This window comes from Raphanus sativus, chromosome 7 (genome assembly GCF_000801105.2).
Source record: "Raphanus sativus cultivar WK10039 chromosome 7, ASM80110v3, whole genome shotgun sequence".
In the NCBI taxonomy this organism is placed as follows: domain Eukaryota; kingdom Viridiplantae; phylum Streptophyta; class Magnoliopsida; order Brassicales; family Brassicaceae; genus Raphanus; species Raphanus sativus.
This window is the reverse complement of record NC_079517.1, coordinates 19182122-19200755: the sequence shown is the minus strand read 5'-3', so window position 1 is coordinate 19200755 and position 18634 is coordinate 19182122. Positions and strand designations below refer to the sequence as shown.

The window sequence follows — 18634 nt, the reverse complement described above, 5'->3', positions numbered from 1 at the left end:
TCATATTTATTTCGCTGGCAAACAGGGCAGTTTCGCACATAGTTTTGAACCTCCAAACTCATCTTTGGCCAAAAGAATAATGACTTGATTCTCTGTAGAGTAGCATCACGACCTGAATGACCACCAATTGCAGAATCATGAAGCCATTTAAAAATATGAAGTTTGACTGCAGGGTCGTTACCAACCACAAGTTTTCCTCTGCGGCGAAGCTCCCCGTTGACAAAAGAGTAAGCGGCATGAGAGGAAGGTTTATCCTGCAGTTCATCGATGAGTTGCTTGAGAGTGGGGTCCGTAACCCATAAGAGCTTCAAAGCGTCATAGAACTCATGGTGGACGTGAGACAGAGTAAGATGCAATAGTTGTGAACCGGAGACTCTAGATAACGCGTCTGCGGCAACGTTTTCTTTTCCCTCTTTATACTGAATCTCAAAAGTATATCCCATCAGTTTAGATAACCACATGTGTTGGAACGGAGTGGTAATCTTTTGTTCTAGGAGGAATTTCAAACTCTTTTGGTCTGTTCGAATGATAAACTTGGAATGAGCGAGATACGGGTTCCAAGTCTGCACGGCGTGAACCACAGCAAGGAGTTCCTTCTCGTAGACGGAGAGACCTTGATGGCGAGGACCCAATGCTCGGCTAATGTAACAAACCGGATGGTTGTCTTGCATAAGAACTGTGCCGATGCCGGTGTTGGAAGCATCTGTTTCAACGACAAAGGTCTTTGAAAAATCAGGCAGTGCAAGGACTGGACCAGAGACTAAAGCTTGTTTGAGTAACCCAAAAGTAGACGAGGCCTCTGTTTCCCAAGAAAAGCCATCTTTGCGAAGCATAACAGTAAGAGGACGAGCAATGATACTGTATCCCTGTATAAACCTCCTATAATAGTTGGCGAGACCCAAGAAACTGCGAAGCTGTTTTTGATTCTTCGGGTTTGGCCAGTCTTCAATCGATTTTATCTTGGCTGGGTCAGTACTAACGCCCTCGGAAAAAATAAAGTGACCAAGGTATTCGATTCGTGTTGCGCCAAAAGTACACTTTGATTTCTTGAGATATAGTTGTTGGTGTCGTAGTATAGCCAAGACCGTTTCCAAGTGGATGAGATGATCTTCCCAATTCTTGCTGTAGATTAGGATATCATCGAAGAAAACTAGAAGAAATTTGCGGAGAACAGGTGCAAAGACATGATTCATGAGTCCTTGAAACGTACATGGAGCGTTAGTGAGGCCAAACGGCATCACAAGGTACTCATAATGGCCTGAGTGTGTTTTGAAAGCCGTCTTGTGAACGTCATCAGGAGACATACGGAGTTGATGAAAGCCTGCACGTAAATCAAGCTTAGAAAAAAATTTTGCACCTCCCAATTCGTCGAGGAGATCTTCCAGGAGTGGTATGGGGTATTTGTCCTTGATTGTTTGCTTGTTAAGACCTCTGTAGTCTACACATAACCGCCACGATCCATCTTTCTTTTTCACAAGTACCACTGGAGAGGCGTAGGGGCTTGCACTATACTGAATGATACCCTGAGTGAGCATGTCCTGAATCATCTTATCAATGGAGTCCTTTTGTAGCGAGGAGTATCGATAAGGTCTGAGATTGACCGGGTTCGCTCCTGATTCCAGCGGGATTTTGTGATTGAAGCCCTCACGATATGGAGGTAGTGCAGATGGTTCCTCAAAGACGTCCTGATACGACTCTAGTAGGCGATCAAGTGAACCAGTGTCGTCGGGCTGAGTACCGCTTGCTTCAATATGATAGAAGATAGTTTCCGGGTCAAGGGGTTGTTGCGCTTTATCTGTAGTATCAACGACCTCTCTGAAATGAAGTAAGGCGATCTGCGGTTCCTGTAATAGGAGTTTGTTGAGGCTGCTCCCAGAAATAGTTTTTGGATTGTTAGGAGATACTCCCCGGAGAACATGCTTAAGACCATTGAAGTGAAATTCCATACGAAGATTCAGGAAGTCCCATAGAATTGGTCCTAAGGTGGCTAGCCATTGAACTCCAAGGACGAGATCACTGCATCCTAGAGGTAGAGTTCTGATTTCTGCCGTGAATCCATAGCCTTGCATCTTCCACTTGAAGGAGCTGCACTTATATTAAGTGATCAAATCACCACTTGCTGCAACAACTGACATCGGTTTGATCGGTGTTAAAGAGCAACCCAATCCCTTGGCGATTTGGATATCAAGAAAATTATGCGTGCTTCCTGGATCGATCAGTATATGTAATTTGTGTTTCTCGTACTGACCAACTAAGCGCATACAATTGAACGTCGGGGCACCGTTGAGTGCGTGGACGGAGATAGTGGGGACTTTGTTATCCTCATCGCTAATAGTTGTCTCTCTGATTTGCTCTGTTAGTGCAATCTCTTCATCAAACTATGTGTCGGCTTCTAAATCCATAAATAGGAACTCCGCACGTCGGTGTTTGAGTTGGTGACCTGGTGTGAATGGTTCCTCACAAAACATGCATAACCCTTTCCTCTTTCGCTCCTGCATCTCTTCAAACGAGACCCTTTTTTGGGGTGCGTTGGGGAGTATAGGTTTATTGGTTTGATTTGCGACATTGGTAGTTGTAGGGGTCGGTGCATTGTTGTTTTGGTTCCTGTTTGGTTGGGAGAAGTTAGATCTCTGAGAGTTGTTGAAACCAGGACGAGATGACTTTGAAGGCGTGTGCATCAAAGATAACTCGTGTAGTTTGGCAATTTTCGCAGCTTCAGGGACAGTGTTAACCTTGAATTGACGCACATGAAGAGCCAAGTGCTGGTGCATGTTTGACAAAAATATACTCAAGGCATGACCAGGAGCAAGTGTGAGCCTTGTCATTGCGCTATAAAATTTTTCCAGGAACACATCGATGGTGTCGCTACCTTGTTTCAAACTAACCAACTCGGACAGAGGATCGTCAAACAGCTCACTGAAACGTTCTGAAACTGCAGCGACGTAATCTGGCCATAGTGGAAAGATGTTGTATTGATTGGTCATGTAGGAGTGATGCCATTGGAGAGCCTTGCCGGTCATGTGAAGAGAGGCCAGACGAACCTTTAGTTCTGGCGGAGTACTGTCGATGGAGAAGAATTGCTCACAACGGTAAATCCATTCTCGAAGTTCAGAGCCGTCGAACATTGGAAAGCCAATTTTCGTCAGTCTTGCCGAGAGAGCATGATGGGGTGGCGTATAGTTGTTGTTGGAGGTGGGAGTTGGTTTGGATGCGCTGTTGTCTAGGTTGAGACGGTCTGGTGGGTCTTTGACTTGAGGAGTTCCCTCAGTGATATCGGAGGTTGATTCCGATTGTTTCCCATCACGTTGAGGTAGAGGAGCATTAGCGAAGTATTTTTCGATAAGTGCTTCAAGTGCGGTGATTTTACCTCCGAGTTCCTTGCGGATCTCATCCGTTTGTTGAGTCTGCGAGGAGCGCAGTTCATCAATTTGCTTAGTCATCATCTCGTTCAAAGCTGTGGTTGCCCTTGTATCCATGGTCCCGAGGAGTTTAGTATCTGATACCAATGAGATAGGATACCTGGATAAAGTCCCAAACTAGTAACCCTACTTGCAGGTTAAAAGGAAGGGGATTCAAAGTATCTAGAAGATGATCACTGGATGAAGAAGGATCAACTCGAAGATGCTAAGATCAAAGGATAGTTCGCTTACTTGCGCAGAAAGTTATTAGAGAGTTTAGGAGATTGTAAAAGTGTTCTTATTATTAAAACTTCATCGAGGCTATGCCTTATATAAAGCTCAAAGATCCTAAACGTAAATTGCTTTGGATAATTATCCTAACAGTTTGATAATTATCCATCATTAAAATAGGAAACAAAACCAATATGAAAACATAAAACCGGTTTGATAAAGAAGGTGACATTTGTGCTGTCACAAGGACACAGTCTACTGATATTGGCATGACGGCCACAATTGTAAGGGAGAGATAGCATAAAGGAGTGGATGGGGAAGTAAATAAAACTACCCAACAAGCTGCATAAAAGGCAACAGAGGTAGAGAGGTTGGGGGATAAGAAAGAACCAAGCATATCCAAGGAGAAGAAGGCTAAGCCTCAGGATGCAAATTCGAAGGCTATGAGCACATGGTCTTCCCGTCGTCATCTTTAACATGTCGAGCTTCTTTTGGAATGTGTGCAGCTTAAACTAACCGGTTAAGCATTACGTAGTTAAAAAGTGGCTTAATAAAAATGATATGAAGTTTGGTTGTATTTTGGAGACAAGGATGAAAGAGAAAAAGGCAGATAGATTATTAAACTCTATGCTCAGAGACTGGTCGTCTATGACAAACTACGAGCACATTCAAGGAGGGAGGATTTGGTTTCTCTGGAGGGATACAGTTAGAATGTCTCGGGTCTACAAAACAGATCAACTAATTACTTGTTCAGTTGCTATGCAAGGGAAGAGGAGTTCTTCTGTACTTTTGTGTATGCAAGTAACCAGGTTGAAGGTAGGAAGGAGTTATGGGAAGACCTCTGTCACCATCATAACTCCCCAATGTTTAAAAACAAAGCATGGATGGTTATGGGTCATATTTTAACGAGATTTTGGATGGTAGCGAGCACTCAGAATTTGAGAGTTTGGCGAGACTACTGCTGGAATGAGGGACTTTCAGAAGATGATTCTTCATTATCACCTCATGGACATGGGATACCAAGGTCCACTGTTCACTTGGTGCAACATGAGATGCAAGATACAAGTGATGAAAGCTGAGGAGAAAATCAGAAGACAATTCAAGTACACGTCAATGCCATTGGGAAGTTACCAAACTTTCTTCTTATGGTCAAGGATTACTGGGAGTCGACTAAGAATCTATTTCATTCCACCTCTGCTATGTACTAGTTCTTTAAAAAATCTAAAGCAACTGATCAGAGAACTAGGCAGGGAGAAGCTTGGGAACCTAACGCAAAAAGCAAATGAAGCGCACTACACTCTTTGCGAATACGATGGCGATTCAGGAGGAAGCTGAAGCTTACGAGAAGTGGTTACATGTTGTAGAACTGTCTTATACGCGGTGTGGAGAGAGCGCAACAAGCGCAGACACGGAGAACAGACTCTGCCCTATGCAAGTTTTGATTAAGTTTACTGACAAAGCAATCAGAAATAAACTAAGCCTTATAAAGTCTAAAGGAGTGAAAGGATTTGAAAGAATTTTGGGCTTAAAGTCTTACTAACGTTAGCGAGGTGTAGGAAATTTTGTAGTAGTTTGAAGTAGAAGCAGAGCCGTGCACATAGTGTTAGGAGAGAGGCATTAGCCTCAGGCCCCCATATAATTTATAGAATTTGGGGCCCCAAATCTCCAAAAAAATTAGTGTAATTGTTCAAAAAATATTTTAGCACAAAACCAAGCCGATATCAACAAAAATGCTTCTGTCAATAAAATGAAAAAGATATAAAAAGGTTTCTGTATATTCAAATTGTCAAGATTTTTATTATTTTTGTTTCTCAAATTTGTTCCTACCAAATATTTGTGTACTTTCATTTTATAATTATTTCTTTAAATGCTAGATTTTATTTTTTGTAAAACATAAAAGCTCGGATATTTATTTTAGCCTTTTATTTCTTACTATACAAGTATTAGTTATTTTTTAATATTTATAGAGGATTTAAAATTATTTTCGTAAATATATATATAGATATGTTTATAAACAAAATATAAAAAAATGAATTCTTGCTGTTGTTTTTTGAAAATTTGATTATCCTTGCTGTTTTAGACAGTTTCATTATTGTTTTCTTTGATATTTTATATAGTTTAAAACTACATTATGTTTATTTCTGAGAGAGAGTATAAAATATAATTTTAAAACTTGCCTCAGGCCTCTAGAAGGGCTGGCACGGCACTGAGTAGAAGTAAGCTCTATTTTTTCAAAATAAGTCACTTTTTGATGAATAAAATTTAACATTCATGCAAAAAAAATATATTTCTCTCTTGGAAGGGTTAAAATCCACAGACCAACGCTTTTTTTGCTATGACGAACGGCTACATTGTTGGTAAGAGGAAAGTATTCTTCTTGTGAACCTTGAGGTGAAGTTTTTAAGCATGAAAGATTGGATATAAGAAAAGAGAAAATAAGAGTTGATATTAACGTCACTACATAGTAGTGTTACATGGGAATGAGCTGAAAAGGATGGTAAACGCCAGGAAAAAAAGGAAAAAGTTTGTTTCTTCATCTCCCTCGACTTGTATCTCTGGAAACTCCTGATCACCTTAGACCATAAAACTCTCTCCTCAGTCGTAAAAGTGATGCTTCACCTAAGGCTGTCGTGTTGCTCTTGTTGTAGTCGTGTTAATTATGTGTGAAGGTAATATTTTGGATGTTAGTTTTAATGGATTGTGCCCTGAACTTTTCATTTAGGATTTTATCAATTAAATGTTTGACGACCCGAGACTACTATTGATAAATTTTAGAAATTTGGGTTCTCTCTCAAACATGATCAAATTACTTGATCTAATATTCTAATGTTAAATAGTAGTTTCCACAAAGTGTGAAAGAAAGCTAATTGAGTGCTAAAAACAAACAACCATTAGAAAATACTCATAACAGAGTCATCGTTCATATACAAGTAGAAAGCGTTCATATACAATCTTTCATTCTTACGTTTCATGAGCCCATCACATTGCCTTTATCTCCTATCCTACAACAACATAAACACGTGACCAAACAAAATAAGCAATATAGCTAGCACATGAGGATACCAAAGTCCAACTAGTTGTATTCATATTCAAGAACCAACATGCAGTTTTTATTGTATATCAAAAGAACAAGAAACACAATCATAATAAACTTAACCAATCATGTGCAAATACCCTAATCTGAACTGACCATATAGACTACATAAGATCTTAAGTTTCCTTAACTCCTTACTGAATCAACAAAGATCATGATTGACAAATCTAAGGAAAAAAAAAAAGACATCGAAATCACATATCAGAATACAAACTAACCGTAGAAGGCAATGTCCAGCCATCTTCAAGTGACCATTCCAATGATCGACGCAAGTCCTTGCTCAAAGCGTTGCAAGTCTCTCCTTCACCACGTGGTGGAGGATACAGCTCAACCTGCAAAACAGATAATCGATTTTGACTGAAGAAATCAAGTTTCAAAAGTAGAGAATAGACTACAATAAAAAAAACAATTTCACAGCATCAAACTGCTTTGTATCTACCTGTAGTGCATGATTGTTCTTGATTGCCAAAACCTTTCCAGACCAGTAACAACCATCTTTATGCCAATCGACTAAGTCTCCGACTTTCCAGGAACCATGAGGGCCCACGAGAGGCACCGGGTTAGCCTCGTTTTTATGTACTGATGGGTATGCTGGTCGAACCATTATCCACTCTTTCTCCTCATCTTCAAACCGTTGAAACACTTGCTGCTCATGTATCTCTGAATCGTATAAAATTTTCAAAAACATGATATTAGTTAAAAAAAAAACAAATAAGCATTGGAAGATACGACTCACCTTCGTTCTCGTAATCAAGATACTTCAAGCTGTAGTACAATGTCCCCGCCACTATGTATATCCTTATTATCTAATTAACCATTGAAGAAAAAAAAAAAGCAAACCTGTTAATTTTATTGTACAACAATATGAGCCGGTCTTTAATGTGATAATGAGAAATCACCTCAAATATGACAATGATAAGAATAATAATGTGATTCTTAATATGGACTTAATGCAGGCTTATCTTCCTAATCACTAATATGAATTTATAATCTGATATAATGGCGGCAAAAGCACCCCTCCACTAACTACAGCACTGCCCGATGCAACAAGAACTCAACTAGGAGACACCAACTCTAAAGATTGATGCAACAAACTGGATTTTCGTTATGCCAGTAAGGTGAGGGTCTTTTGGTAGACCCCTTGAGTCTGATACGGGCTGTTAAAGGAAGCCTAGAGATTCTACACATGGTGAAGCACATGTCCTTTTACATATAGGCTCATGTTGATGATACAATTGGTACTTTTACATGCTGAGACATTAATTATGCCTATTTGAAATATTTAAGGGATTAATTCCCTAAAGAAACAGAGTCAATTTTACATTACCTTGCATCGAAACCAAGCTCCGCGATATCCATGTTCAAAGGATCTTACTTCAACAGTTTGACCATCTTTAAAAGGTAGGTTGATTTGAGCCATTTTGTATTTGAAGAAACTTTGGGCAATATATTAGTCAAGGATTAATAATTTTACATACTAAACCACTCACTTCACACAGTATATATATGTATTATCATATTTTATCTACACTATTGTGAATCCACAAACGGATTATTGTTTATATCAACTATATGTTCAAAAATAAAAATAACGTTGAAATCAGATCACTACCATGCCTATTTATAAAATCCGTTTGTCAACATACAACTTTGTTGCAGTACTAAATTTTTTTTTGTTGCAGTACTAATTGATAGTACTGAAAATAACAATGACATGTAACATTATATTATAACAAAACTTATACTAACAATCTATTCTAAGAGATGGACTTATCTCAAAGTTTCAAAACCAAATTCAAGAAAAAGTGGTTCGAAACCTAACAAAACCGAGTGCAAAACATCTTAGTAAGCAAAGACTATATAATACCAAAATTCTCCTCCTTAAATCATCAAGAAAAAAGTGACATACCCAATTCGTTTGAGAGTCAATTCAGATCTGGAACCAAACGTCTTGGCGGCGAGCGGCTGGGAATCATCAAGAAGTATGCAGAAGATACGGCAGGCTGGGATGGGCCTTTAGAGAAGAAATAAACTCTGGGCTTCGCACGCTTGATTCGTACTTTTATCTAGGGGTAGGCAAAAAACGGACAGAACCGAGTTAAACCGAGGCAACCGAACCGAACCGAATTAAAACCGAACCAAACTAGTAATGGTTTACTTACGTTGGAAAATTTTTAGAACCGAATTAACCAAACTGAACCGAACCGAAACCGAATCCATAAAATAACCGAAGTGCCACTCCTATTGCCTATAGTATTTATATGAAGTTCAAAGATAATAATTTAAAATAAGTAGATTACATTTTAATGTTTGGTTTTCTGTTTGGTTTTACGTTTAAATACAAAGAAATTATTGATTTAGTTCTATATTAGAATTAGTTCACATAATTTATTTTTTTATTTTCACCAACATAATGAGTTTATGACCATGCGTTAATGTTTCAAAATATGATTTCTCTTATGCCAAAATATTAATTCCCCAGTAGCTGGACTCGAACCCTGGTGGTTTCACCGTATTGAGATTTTACCTTCAAGTTAATCACCATCAAACCACAAGCACTGGTTAAAAAAAAATGTAAAAAAAAAAATATTCTTTATAATTTTTGTTTATACATGCAAAATGTATTAGTTTTCTTATAAATGTATTACTTATAAGTTTTTATTAAAAAAAGTTATATATATTATTCAAAGTTTATTAATTTCTACTACACTGTTATAAATATTTTTACTTATATTCTTTAATCTATTTTTTTCTAACCGGATGAAAGAGTGATTATCTATATGCATAAACAAATATAAAACATAATCAAGTGACTGAATGACAGTATAATGAATATATAAAATAGAAGACTTTTCAATAAAGAGTGTATTATATATTACTGAAATAGTATTAGACTTTGACTCCACACACAACTCCTAAATATTAAACTCAGCTTCAAATTTAAATACTAAGCCCTAACTCGTTATCACTAAATCTAAATCCAAATGTAAACTATATTATATATTCTTAATTTTTAAAATATAATTAAAACTAAATTTTTAAATTGTATATAATATATTGTGATATTAAACTATATTATATTATCATCTGAAAATAGTACATAAGAGAAACTTGTGTGAATCTACACTTGTATGGATGTGGTTGACGAAATGATAAAATTGATTTTGTAAATGTTTAATTTTGATCATTACTAATAAATCAAAATTCATATGAATAATACAATTACAAAACATACCTAATGCTTATTCAAGAGTTCATCATATTAATGTTTAATTTTCTTTCGTTACAATCACAAATATTGACAAACATGAAACAATTATTAGTACTTAGTATATACTATTATTCTAAACAAAATAGAATATTTTTCTCAAGCATCAAATGGAATAGAATATGAGAAATAGCATAGTACATTAGTATATGAACACGTCAAAGAAGAGAATTGTTGTATTTGGAGGGCAATAAAACTGTTCTATTTCATAAATATAGTAAAGAAAGCATCAAATGGAATAGAATATGAGAATGCTAGTGCATTATTTCTTTATGTTATGCTAGTGCATTAGTTTTGCAACCAAACTGTATCTTAAAGTTGCTTATAAAGTGGGGAACCGTTAAGGGCCACGCGGTGAGTCCTCTGAATTTATTATAGCCATCTACGCTAATATCTTTTGGGTCTTTTGCAATGTGCATTTATCATATTATATTGTGATCTGAGGATCTCCATCATAAATGAGGAAAAAAAACTAGTTATATATATGTGGTACATATCCCCTATATATTAAAGGAGAAGCATTTTTAAGGCTTTCCTGGTTTTCACTAGAATACATGAGAAGGCTCCATTCCACGTGTCACTCTGTGAGCGATTTGAAAAAAACACAATATTTAATGCTTAACTTTCTTTCCTTTTTTGCTTAAATAACAAAGGAACATAACGAATTTTTTTTCATAGCTTTGACGTCAAACGAAAAGAAACAACCACAATAACAACATATAGTTTCAATCCCCATCTCAACAAGAGGATATAGATCGTACTAAACTCACCACCACGAACCAGAAACACTTAGAAGCATTTTCGGTGAGATTTCTCTGTTTCTATTTCATGTCTCTTTGTCTCTCTGAAACACTATTTGAACGTTTTCTCTGCGTACGTAAACATACGTATCTTGCTTTAATTTTAGTTGTCAAGGTAACTAAGCGAGGAGGAAGAGACGGTGTAAAGACAAGGAGGCGCGAGGATGTAAAGGAACAACCATTGTTCATAGCGAACATAACCCAAAGCGAGACGTGTTCTTCTGAGTTCCCTTATGCATTGCCATACCATCTTGCATTAGAGAATGGAGAGGAGAGGAAGCTTGATTCAACGTTAGCATACGCTATGCAAGCATTGAAGGTTGCAGCAGAGTCTGATCTTCAAGTATGGTTGCTTATGGCTCGGGTTTTATCGTGGATGCAGCGCTTAACGAGACAGGGAAGTGGGAACAAGGGAAGCTGTTACGTCTGAATGCAAAGGTTCGTGTAGCCAAAGGAGAAGTTAAGGATGCTATTGAGACTTACGCACAACTTCTTGCACTCCTTCGGGTTCAAATCATGAAGCTTTAGTTCTGTAAAGAAAAATCCAAAGGGATGTGATGTAAAGGGTTTAGAAGTCTTGAGCTTAGGACGTGGAATGATTTTGCTCATATATATATAAACCTCTCGTAATGGGATGACGCAGAGACATGAGCAAGATCATGACAATCGTGTTGATGAGTTATATATATAAACCTCGCGCAATTGCCTCTGTTTCTTCTCCGCATCGTCTCAGTTTCTTCTCAGTATCTTCTCTGTTTTTTCACGTAAATATATAGTTTTGCGGTCAGTTGATGAGTTGCGAGGTTGGTTGGTCGAGGTCTCTCTTAGGTTTTGTTAATGATCAACTATATAAAATGAAGAGATAATGACTTCATACAATCTGTTTTTGTTATCAATTCATGCACGTTCCTTTGCCTTTTTAATTCATGCAAGAACAGTTTTGTTAATTGATGAGTTTGGTCTGTTAGAATAACATAATCTTCAAACACATTTTTTATTTAATAACATGGACATTATTGTGACGACCGTCTATGTTTGAATAACATAATCTTCAGATGGTATATCAGAACGATATAAAGGCTCCATGGTATACAGATGAAGAAGAAGAAGAAGATCGAGAACAATTGTTTACGTTATGAACTTTGTATATATCTAACCCTTTTATTAATCTTCGACCTTAGTATTTTTGGTATTTTTGGCGTTTTGTGTGGGATTTATTTGAGGACCTTTTTATTAATTAAAATTAACAATTTTTTTAAGTAGAGATAACAATATTTATTTTCTTGCTTAACAAGTTTCAAATATCTACGAAAAGAAGAATATTTCATAAAAAAATAACTAATATAAGCTCGCTCTTCTTGATCGGAAGATGGCTACCGCTACGGAGATAGCGAAGAGGATACATGTTAAAGCGAAGATGAGGCATATCACCGGGACGTCGTTGTTGTTATCTCTCTTTGAGATGAGTAACAGATGAAGTCTTGATTCGGGTGGGTTGTGTTGAACCCGCAGACTCTGTTCTTGATCCGACAGTCTCTGCATTTAGCGAAGTACGGGTCTCGAGACATTGTAGCATTTGTTTTCACAAATAATAACAGTTTGACACAAGCGATAACACATATTATATACAAACTATAAGAGTTCTTACTATAGTCTCTCATTGTCAAGTATGCTTTACGAGTCATTCTTACGTAGTACACGTAAATTTTAAAGCGAATGAAATACTACAATTTTATTACACGTGAATTTTAATAATATGGTTAAGATTTTTAAACCGATATCAATGAATTCTACCCATCCCGAATTAGACCGGCTAGCATTAACGTTTGGACAATATTTATATTTTATGAGTGATTAGCAAGGTAAATGGATGATACTAAATGTCATATATTTCATATTTTTTGTTATGTAAATTTATATATCTAAGAGTGATTGGCAAGGTAAAAATATTTTTCATTTAATACGATATTATACCAAGATACCACATTTATTGAATTAGGTTTAGTAAACCAATATAAGACTCACTGCTCCACATAATTTTATTTATTCACTACACCCGAAACCTTAACAAGTTTATCTCATTCTCCTATAATGGTTGCGGTAACTTATGTGTCTGATTTGAAACTATTCAAGTCAATGTGGAAGATTATGGTTAAGATCCTTTATTTGTGGAAGCAATATTCTGCTGGTAGTGGTCTAACTATTGAAATGGTTTTTATCGACTCCAATGTAGGCATCTTTACTCTTCACCTGAATAAATTTTATAAATTTCGTTTTTTTATTTAAACATGTCTAAGTTTCGAGTTTTTTATTTATTTTGTAGGTTGTGAAGATGTTTTACGCAGACCAAATTGAAAAATAAATGTTAAAACATAATGCTTGATTGTTAAAATTCATTGGCTTTATGTTTAATACATTGTAAGAATTAAACTCACCAGGTTCAATGTGTAGATATATTAATGTTATTGTTTATGTATATATTTTTATACAACGATTTATGTATATAATTTAATTGTCATTATTTAAAAAAAAATATTTTGTAATGACTAAGTATATTTTATATTAATTAATTTTAATTTAAAAATTAAAACTTTCATTTGTTATATGAACAAACATTTCTTTCAATATTAGTTAACGCTATATGTATAGCGATGAAACACTTTTAAAAAAATTTGCATACACACAAATATGCACATTAAAGTTAGTACTTATATAACAAAATGTGAGGTGAAGATTCTAAATCAGGCGTAATATAGAATATTATTGTTTTAAAATCTTCATTTCACCATTAACCAAATTGTAATGAAATGAATTGTTTTATAGGCATCTTAGTTTTCTTCAACAGTTATATAAATTTGATTTTATTATGATTTTTTCATAATTTATAATATGAAACGATTGGTTTATATTAGAATTGTCTAAAATTCAAAGAACATGAAATCAAACGAGTTTATCACTAAAATCCCAAAAATCTCAACCATTTTAACCGAATAAACAAAAATAAATATGAATTTAGAATGTATCTATATCATAGGATCTTAAAACCCGAAAACAACCCAAAACTAAACTGATATCCAAAATAAATATACCTAACGTCTTAATATCTTAAAAATAATCGCATCCTATGCAAGGTACGGGTTATCATCTAGTGAACTAGTATATTATTTACATATATTCAATATGTCTACCTTGCGTGATAGGATTGGCGACGAATAGTCAACACGAGAACCTAACTCGTTTTGTTTTGCTTGGTGCATGGGTGAGAATTAACCCCCTCTCCTCCCTTTTTTTTTTCTTTTAAAAACTTTTTAGGGGATCTCCAACCCTATTCCATTTTTGATTCTAAACTTTATTTTAGAGTAAAATCTTCTTCAACTCCACTTTTTATCTAACATCAAAATGAAGTAATGATTAGGGTTACTCCATTTAAGAAGTAATCTCATCTATTACTCCATTTTGAAGTTTTTATTTATGAAATAATAATTTTAGTCTTAAATATTTTTATTTTATACTTAAATAATATTTAAAATAATACAATAAAAAAATAAAATATTTCACAAATTGTTATTTAATAACTTTAAATAAAAGATGTATAAACTAAAAAACAAAACAAAAAATAAACCATATAAAATAATATTATAAAAATAAATGATTTAATAATTCGGTAAATTATTTCCGGAATATGTAAAGTATTATTCAAATGGAATAGGTGAATTTATTTATCTTGTGGATCAACATTTTGATTGATAACATATGTACTTCTTGAGCTTGATGTATGCACAAACATTTAGATCAAGTAAGTAATTCAAATTACAAAACAAAAAAATCATTTTTAGTGTTTTTAATGCATAATTTTTTTTGAATTAGGAAATTGCATATGATGAAAATTGCACCAATTAAAATAGTAAGAAAACTCTAATTTTATTTTTAATGGTAAATATTTAATTTAAATAAAATATTTTCTTATGAAATATTTTTTAAATATAAAATATTTGGATTAATTGTTGAACTCTTATCAATTAAAGGTACTATTCATAATTATTCACTAAATAAAAATAAAACATTTGTGAATATTCTTTTATGGAGTAAGAAATGAAGTAATACATTGGAGTAAACCCTACTCCATTTTGGATTTACACCAATTTGGAGTAAAATATAGAGTAATACATTGCAGATACTCTTAAACCCGTTTTTTGTTACATGTTTTCCTTATTTTTAGAACTTTATATATCGATATGTTATAAAAATCAAACATATATTGGGTAAGTAAATAAATAGCTAAAAAGTTATCAATGAAAGGTATGATTATTAAGGATAAGCTAGAATTTCATAGATTAGTGCTGTATAGTAATAACATATGAAAAAGGTATAATCATTTTTGACCAAGAAAGGTATTGATCATTTAAGTAAATAACTAGATCATGACCCGCGCGACTGCGCGGATTTTATTTTTGTTTTAGCACATAACATATATTCTATAGTAGTCAATACAATTTAGAATTTTTTTATTTCACATAATGTAGTTTTTTATAATTTCGAGTTTGTCCAAAACGTATTGTTTAAAAACAATGAAAATTGTTTTTTGTATTAATAGTTTTTTATTGGTGTATTAGAGATATAATTATATGGTGCAAACATTAATATAATATCAACCAATACGATTTGGATTAAAATAACAGTGTATTACAGATGTACTGTGAACCACTAATCTAATAGTAATCAATACGATTTGGATTAAAATAACAGTGTATTACAGATGTATTGTGAACCACTAATCTAATAGTAACCAATACGCTTTGGACTAACATAATAGTGTATTATAGATATAGACATAAGATGGAAACACTAATCTAATATTAACCAATACGATTTAGACGAACAAGACTAAAGTCTCCATTATAATTTTAATAAAATAGTTATTAATTATTATAAGATAGATAAACAGAAAATTTAATGGGAAAAAAAAAGAAAATAGCAAGAAAGATTAATCGTGCGGATACGTAAATGTTTTATATTTAGTAAAATAACTTAAATGAATCTGTATTAATCCAAAAACAATTATAGATTCAATTTTTTAATTAGAGGAATAGTATTTTGAATGTGTATGCAAAAAATCCAATAAATTAAAAATGACAATGTGTTTTTTTTAGAAATTTAAGTGCAATAAAAATATACAATCTTTTTGTTTTATATTTATTGACAAAATAACTATTATGCCCAAGAAAGAAAAATTTCATTATAAATGTCCATGTCCATATAGAATTAATAAGTCTATTAGTAACAACAATTATCCAGGAAAGAGAGAGAAAAAAATAGCTACATCTTATTTTCCTTTTCTTTAATTTATTTTTAGGCTAGTAGACTCATAATCGATTTAAAATAAATTATATTTCTGTTATTGAAATCCCATAAATACGTCAAGTTAGCTATTAAGTTAGATATACATAAATACAAAATCCCATGACACCGAGATTTTTGGTATAGTATAGATTAATCTTGGAGAAAGGGGTTTTCCATATTTACGATATTTCAAATCTATAAATTTGATTGTGAATATTTGTTTGCCACCAAAATTTTAGGTATAGTAAACTCATAATCGATTTTTTAAAAGTTTGAATTGATGTTTCTATTATTGAAATAAGAATTTATTTTTAACTTGGTGAAGGGGTTTTCCCATAATTGATTACTTTTAAAGAATAAATTGATGTTTCTATTTAGTGTATATTCATCATTTGAGCATAAAGAAAAATAATATTATGATATCTTTAGTATTGGGTTTCAAAAAAGTACCGATGGGGTTGAAACATGTTGTTAAATTATTTGGTTAATTCAATACATTGGTTTGGGAGATAATTGGATCAAGATAGTTAAAACTGGGCATGTCCAATGACATATTTTGGACTTGTATATATTTTTAATAACATGTGTAACATTTATTTTTATTTTTATTTATTTATATATTTATTTTTAAGAACTCATACTCATGTCATATTTATATTGGAGACATTTGTTGTATTCATTTGACTATAATAAAAGAGAGGGGTTGTTATATTTGTACTATTATATAATATATACGGTGGAGTTAAATGATAGTCAAATGATTTAGATATTTTGTAAATAATTTATGGTGGAGTTAAATTATAGTCAAATGATTTACATTCACATGAAAGTTTGATGGAGTTAATGTTAAATAAAAGAATAGATAAAAAGAGGTGATGTTAAATGATAATTACGGTAGAGTTAAATGATAGGATAATATTAATTACGGTGGAGTTAAATGATAGGTGCTTGATATTAAACTCTCTAAGGAAACACTTAAATGAAAGGTTAGGCTAAGAATAATAATGTGATGTCCAACTTTAAAATCTACCTAGAGGAAGTTAAAATGTTTATGTTTTAATAAGATAGATATTATATATAATTGTAATATGGACAAACAGATAAATTATGTATAATTGCAATATAATTGTAAGATTTAGTTTCAGAGCAATGGTACGTATTATATTTTTAGTATATAAATCGACATGTAATAATGGTACGTATTAAATCCACATGTAATAATATATGGAAACCGTATATGGTATGTATTATAAATAAGAGATGATGTTTAATTTAAATATAAGAGGTCCACCTTTAAAATCCACCTAGAAGAAGTTGTAATGTTTCTGTTTTAATAAGATAGATATAGTACATAGTCGATTATCTATCTTATTAAAACAGAAACATTCTGTTGGATCTAACATTTATTTTGTAAGTTTTTAAATTAAATACATCTTTATACTTTATAGTTAAATATACATTAAATCACTTTATGTTCCTTTCTTTATACTACTATCCATGTTTCCAAATAATATACTTATTTTTTTATACTACTATCAATGTTTCCAAACAATATATTTATTTCTTTATACTACTATCAATGTTTCCAAACAATATATTTTTATACTACTATCAATGTTTCCAAATAATACAATAATTAATCTTAGTTATTTTATATCTATCATTTTCTCTTTAAAATTTTGTAGAAACGTCATAATTTTAAAGTTCACTATCATAAATTGCAAAATAGTGAACTTTAAAATCTCGATTATAAGATTACAAATTATGAAGCTATTACAATTTAAATCCAATTAGATTACATATCGGTCATCCATCAGTTCAATCGGTTAGTCTCGGATTTTAGTGATTTTTTAATATGAATATTTTAAAAATATAAATTGAATTGTCAGATCTCCGGATTAACCGGTATAATCACAATCGGGTTGAATTTAAAATACTGATTTAAATGCAAAAATATTTTAAATACACACTCTTTAAAATTTACCAAAATATTTGTTAAATTAGTAGTGAAATTTTTCATCGTAAAATATTCCGTGCTTCAAAAGTGCGGATCAAAATCTAGTATTATATTATAACCACGTGAAAAAATCCATGAAACTCGGACACGTATGATCTCGTTCGCACTTTCGTGATCATTTACTGATTTTTAAACTATCCATTCAACTAATCGAGCTTGAGGGTCAAATACTTAAATTTATCTTTCAATTAATCTTAGTTAAAATAAAAATGGATTAATTTTTTCTGACATTCGAAATTGCGATCAGTTGATAAATTTTCAGCATTAATATATCTGAATCTGAACACATCATGTGTGTTTAATAGGAAATCTTTTAGCAAAAAAAAAACACATCACGTTTGCACAAAAAAATGTAATTTATGTAAACAGCTTTTTAGGATAACAAAAAATCTGTGAAAAATAGAGTACAAATTCCAAATATATGCCAAACATTGAGAAAATTAGCATATACATATCATGTGAGTTAGTCTTTAATTAACAATCACT

The 18634-nt window shown here is 33.0% G+C and overlaps 1 protein-coding gene across 4 annotated transcripts; it reads right to left on the bottom strand.

The window, feature by feature from the left end:
* Nucleotides 1-6501: 6501 nt before the first annotated feature.
* LOC108816310 (uncharacterized) lies at nucleotides 6502-8759 on the bottom strand. Of its 4 annotated transcripts, none has more exons than XM_018588890.2 (6): nucleotides 8633-8759; nucleotides 8051-8159; nucleotides 7460-7529; nucleotides 7163-7383; nucleotides 6942-7055; nucleotides 6502-6626 (listed from the first exon to the last, which is right to left on the bottom strand). In XM_018588890.2, the coding sequence occupies exons 2-6, from the start codon at nucleotides 8141-8143 to the stop codon at nucleotides 6609-6611; spliced, it is 516 nt and encodes a 171-aa protein (XP_018444392.2). In that variant the 5' UTR covers nucleotides 8144-8159; nucleotides 8633-8759; the 3' UTR covers nucleotides 6502-6608. The 4 variants fall into 4 exon arrangements, with proteins under 4 accessions (XP_018444392.2, XP_018444393.2, XP_056846528.1 ...); XM_018588891.2 differs by having other exon boundaries at nucleotides 8051-8144; nucleotides 8633-8742; XM_056990548.1 differs by having other exon boundaries at nucleotides 6502-6631; nucleotides 8633-8684.
* Between the last annotated feature and the right edge of the window lie 9875 nt (nucleotides 8760-18634).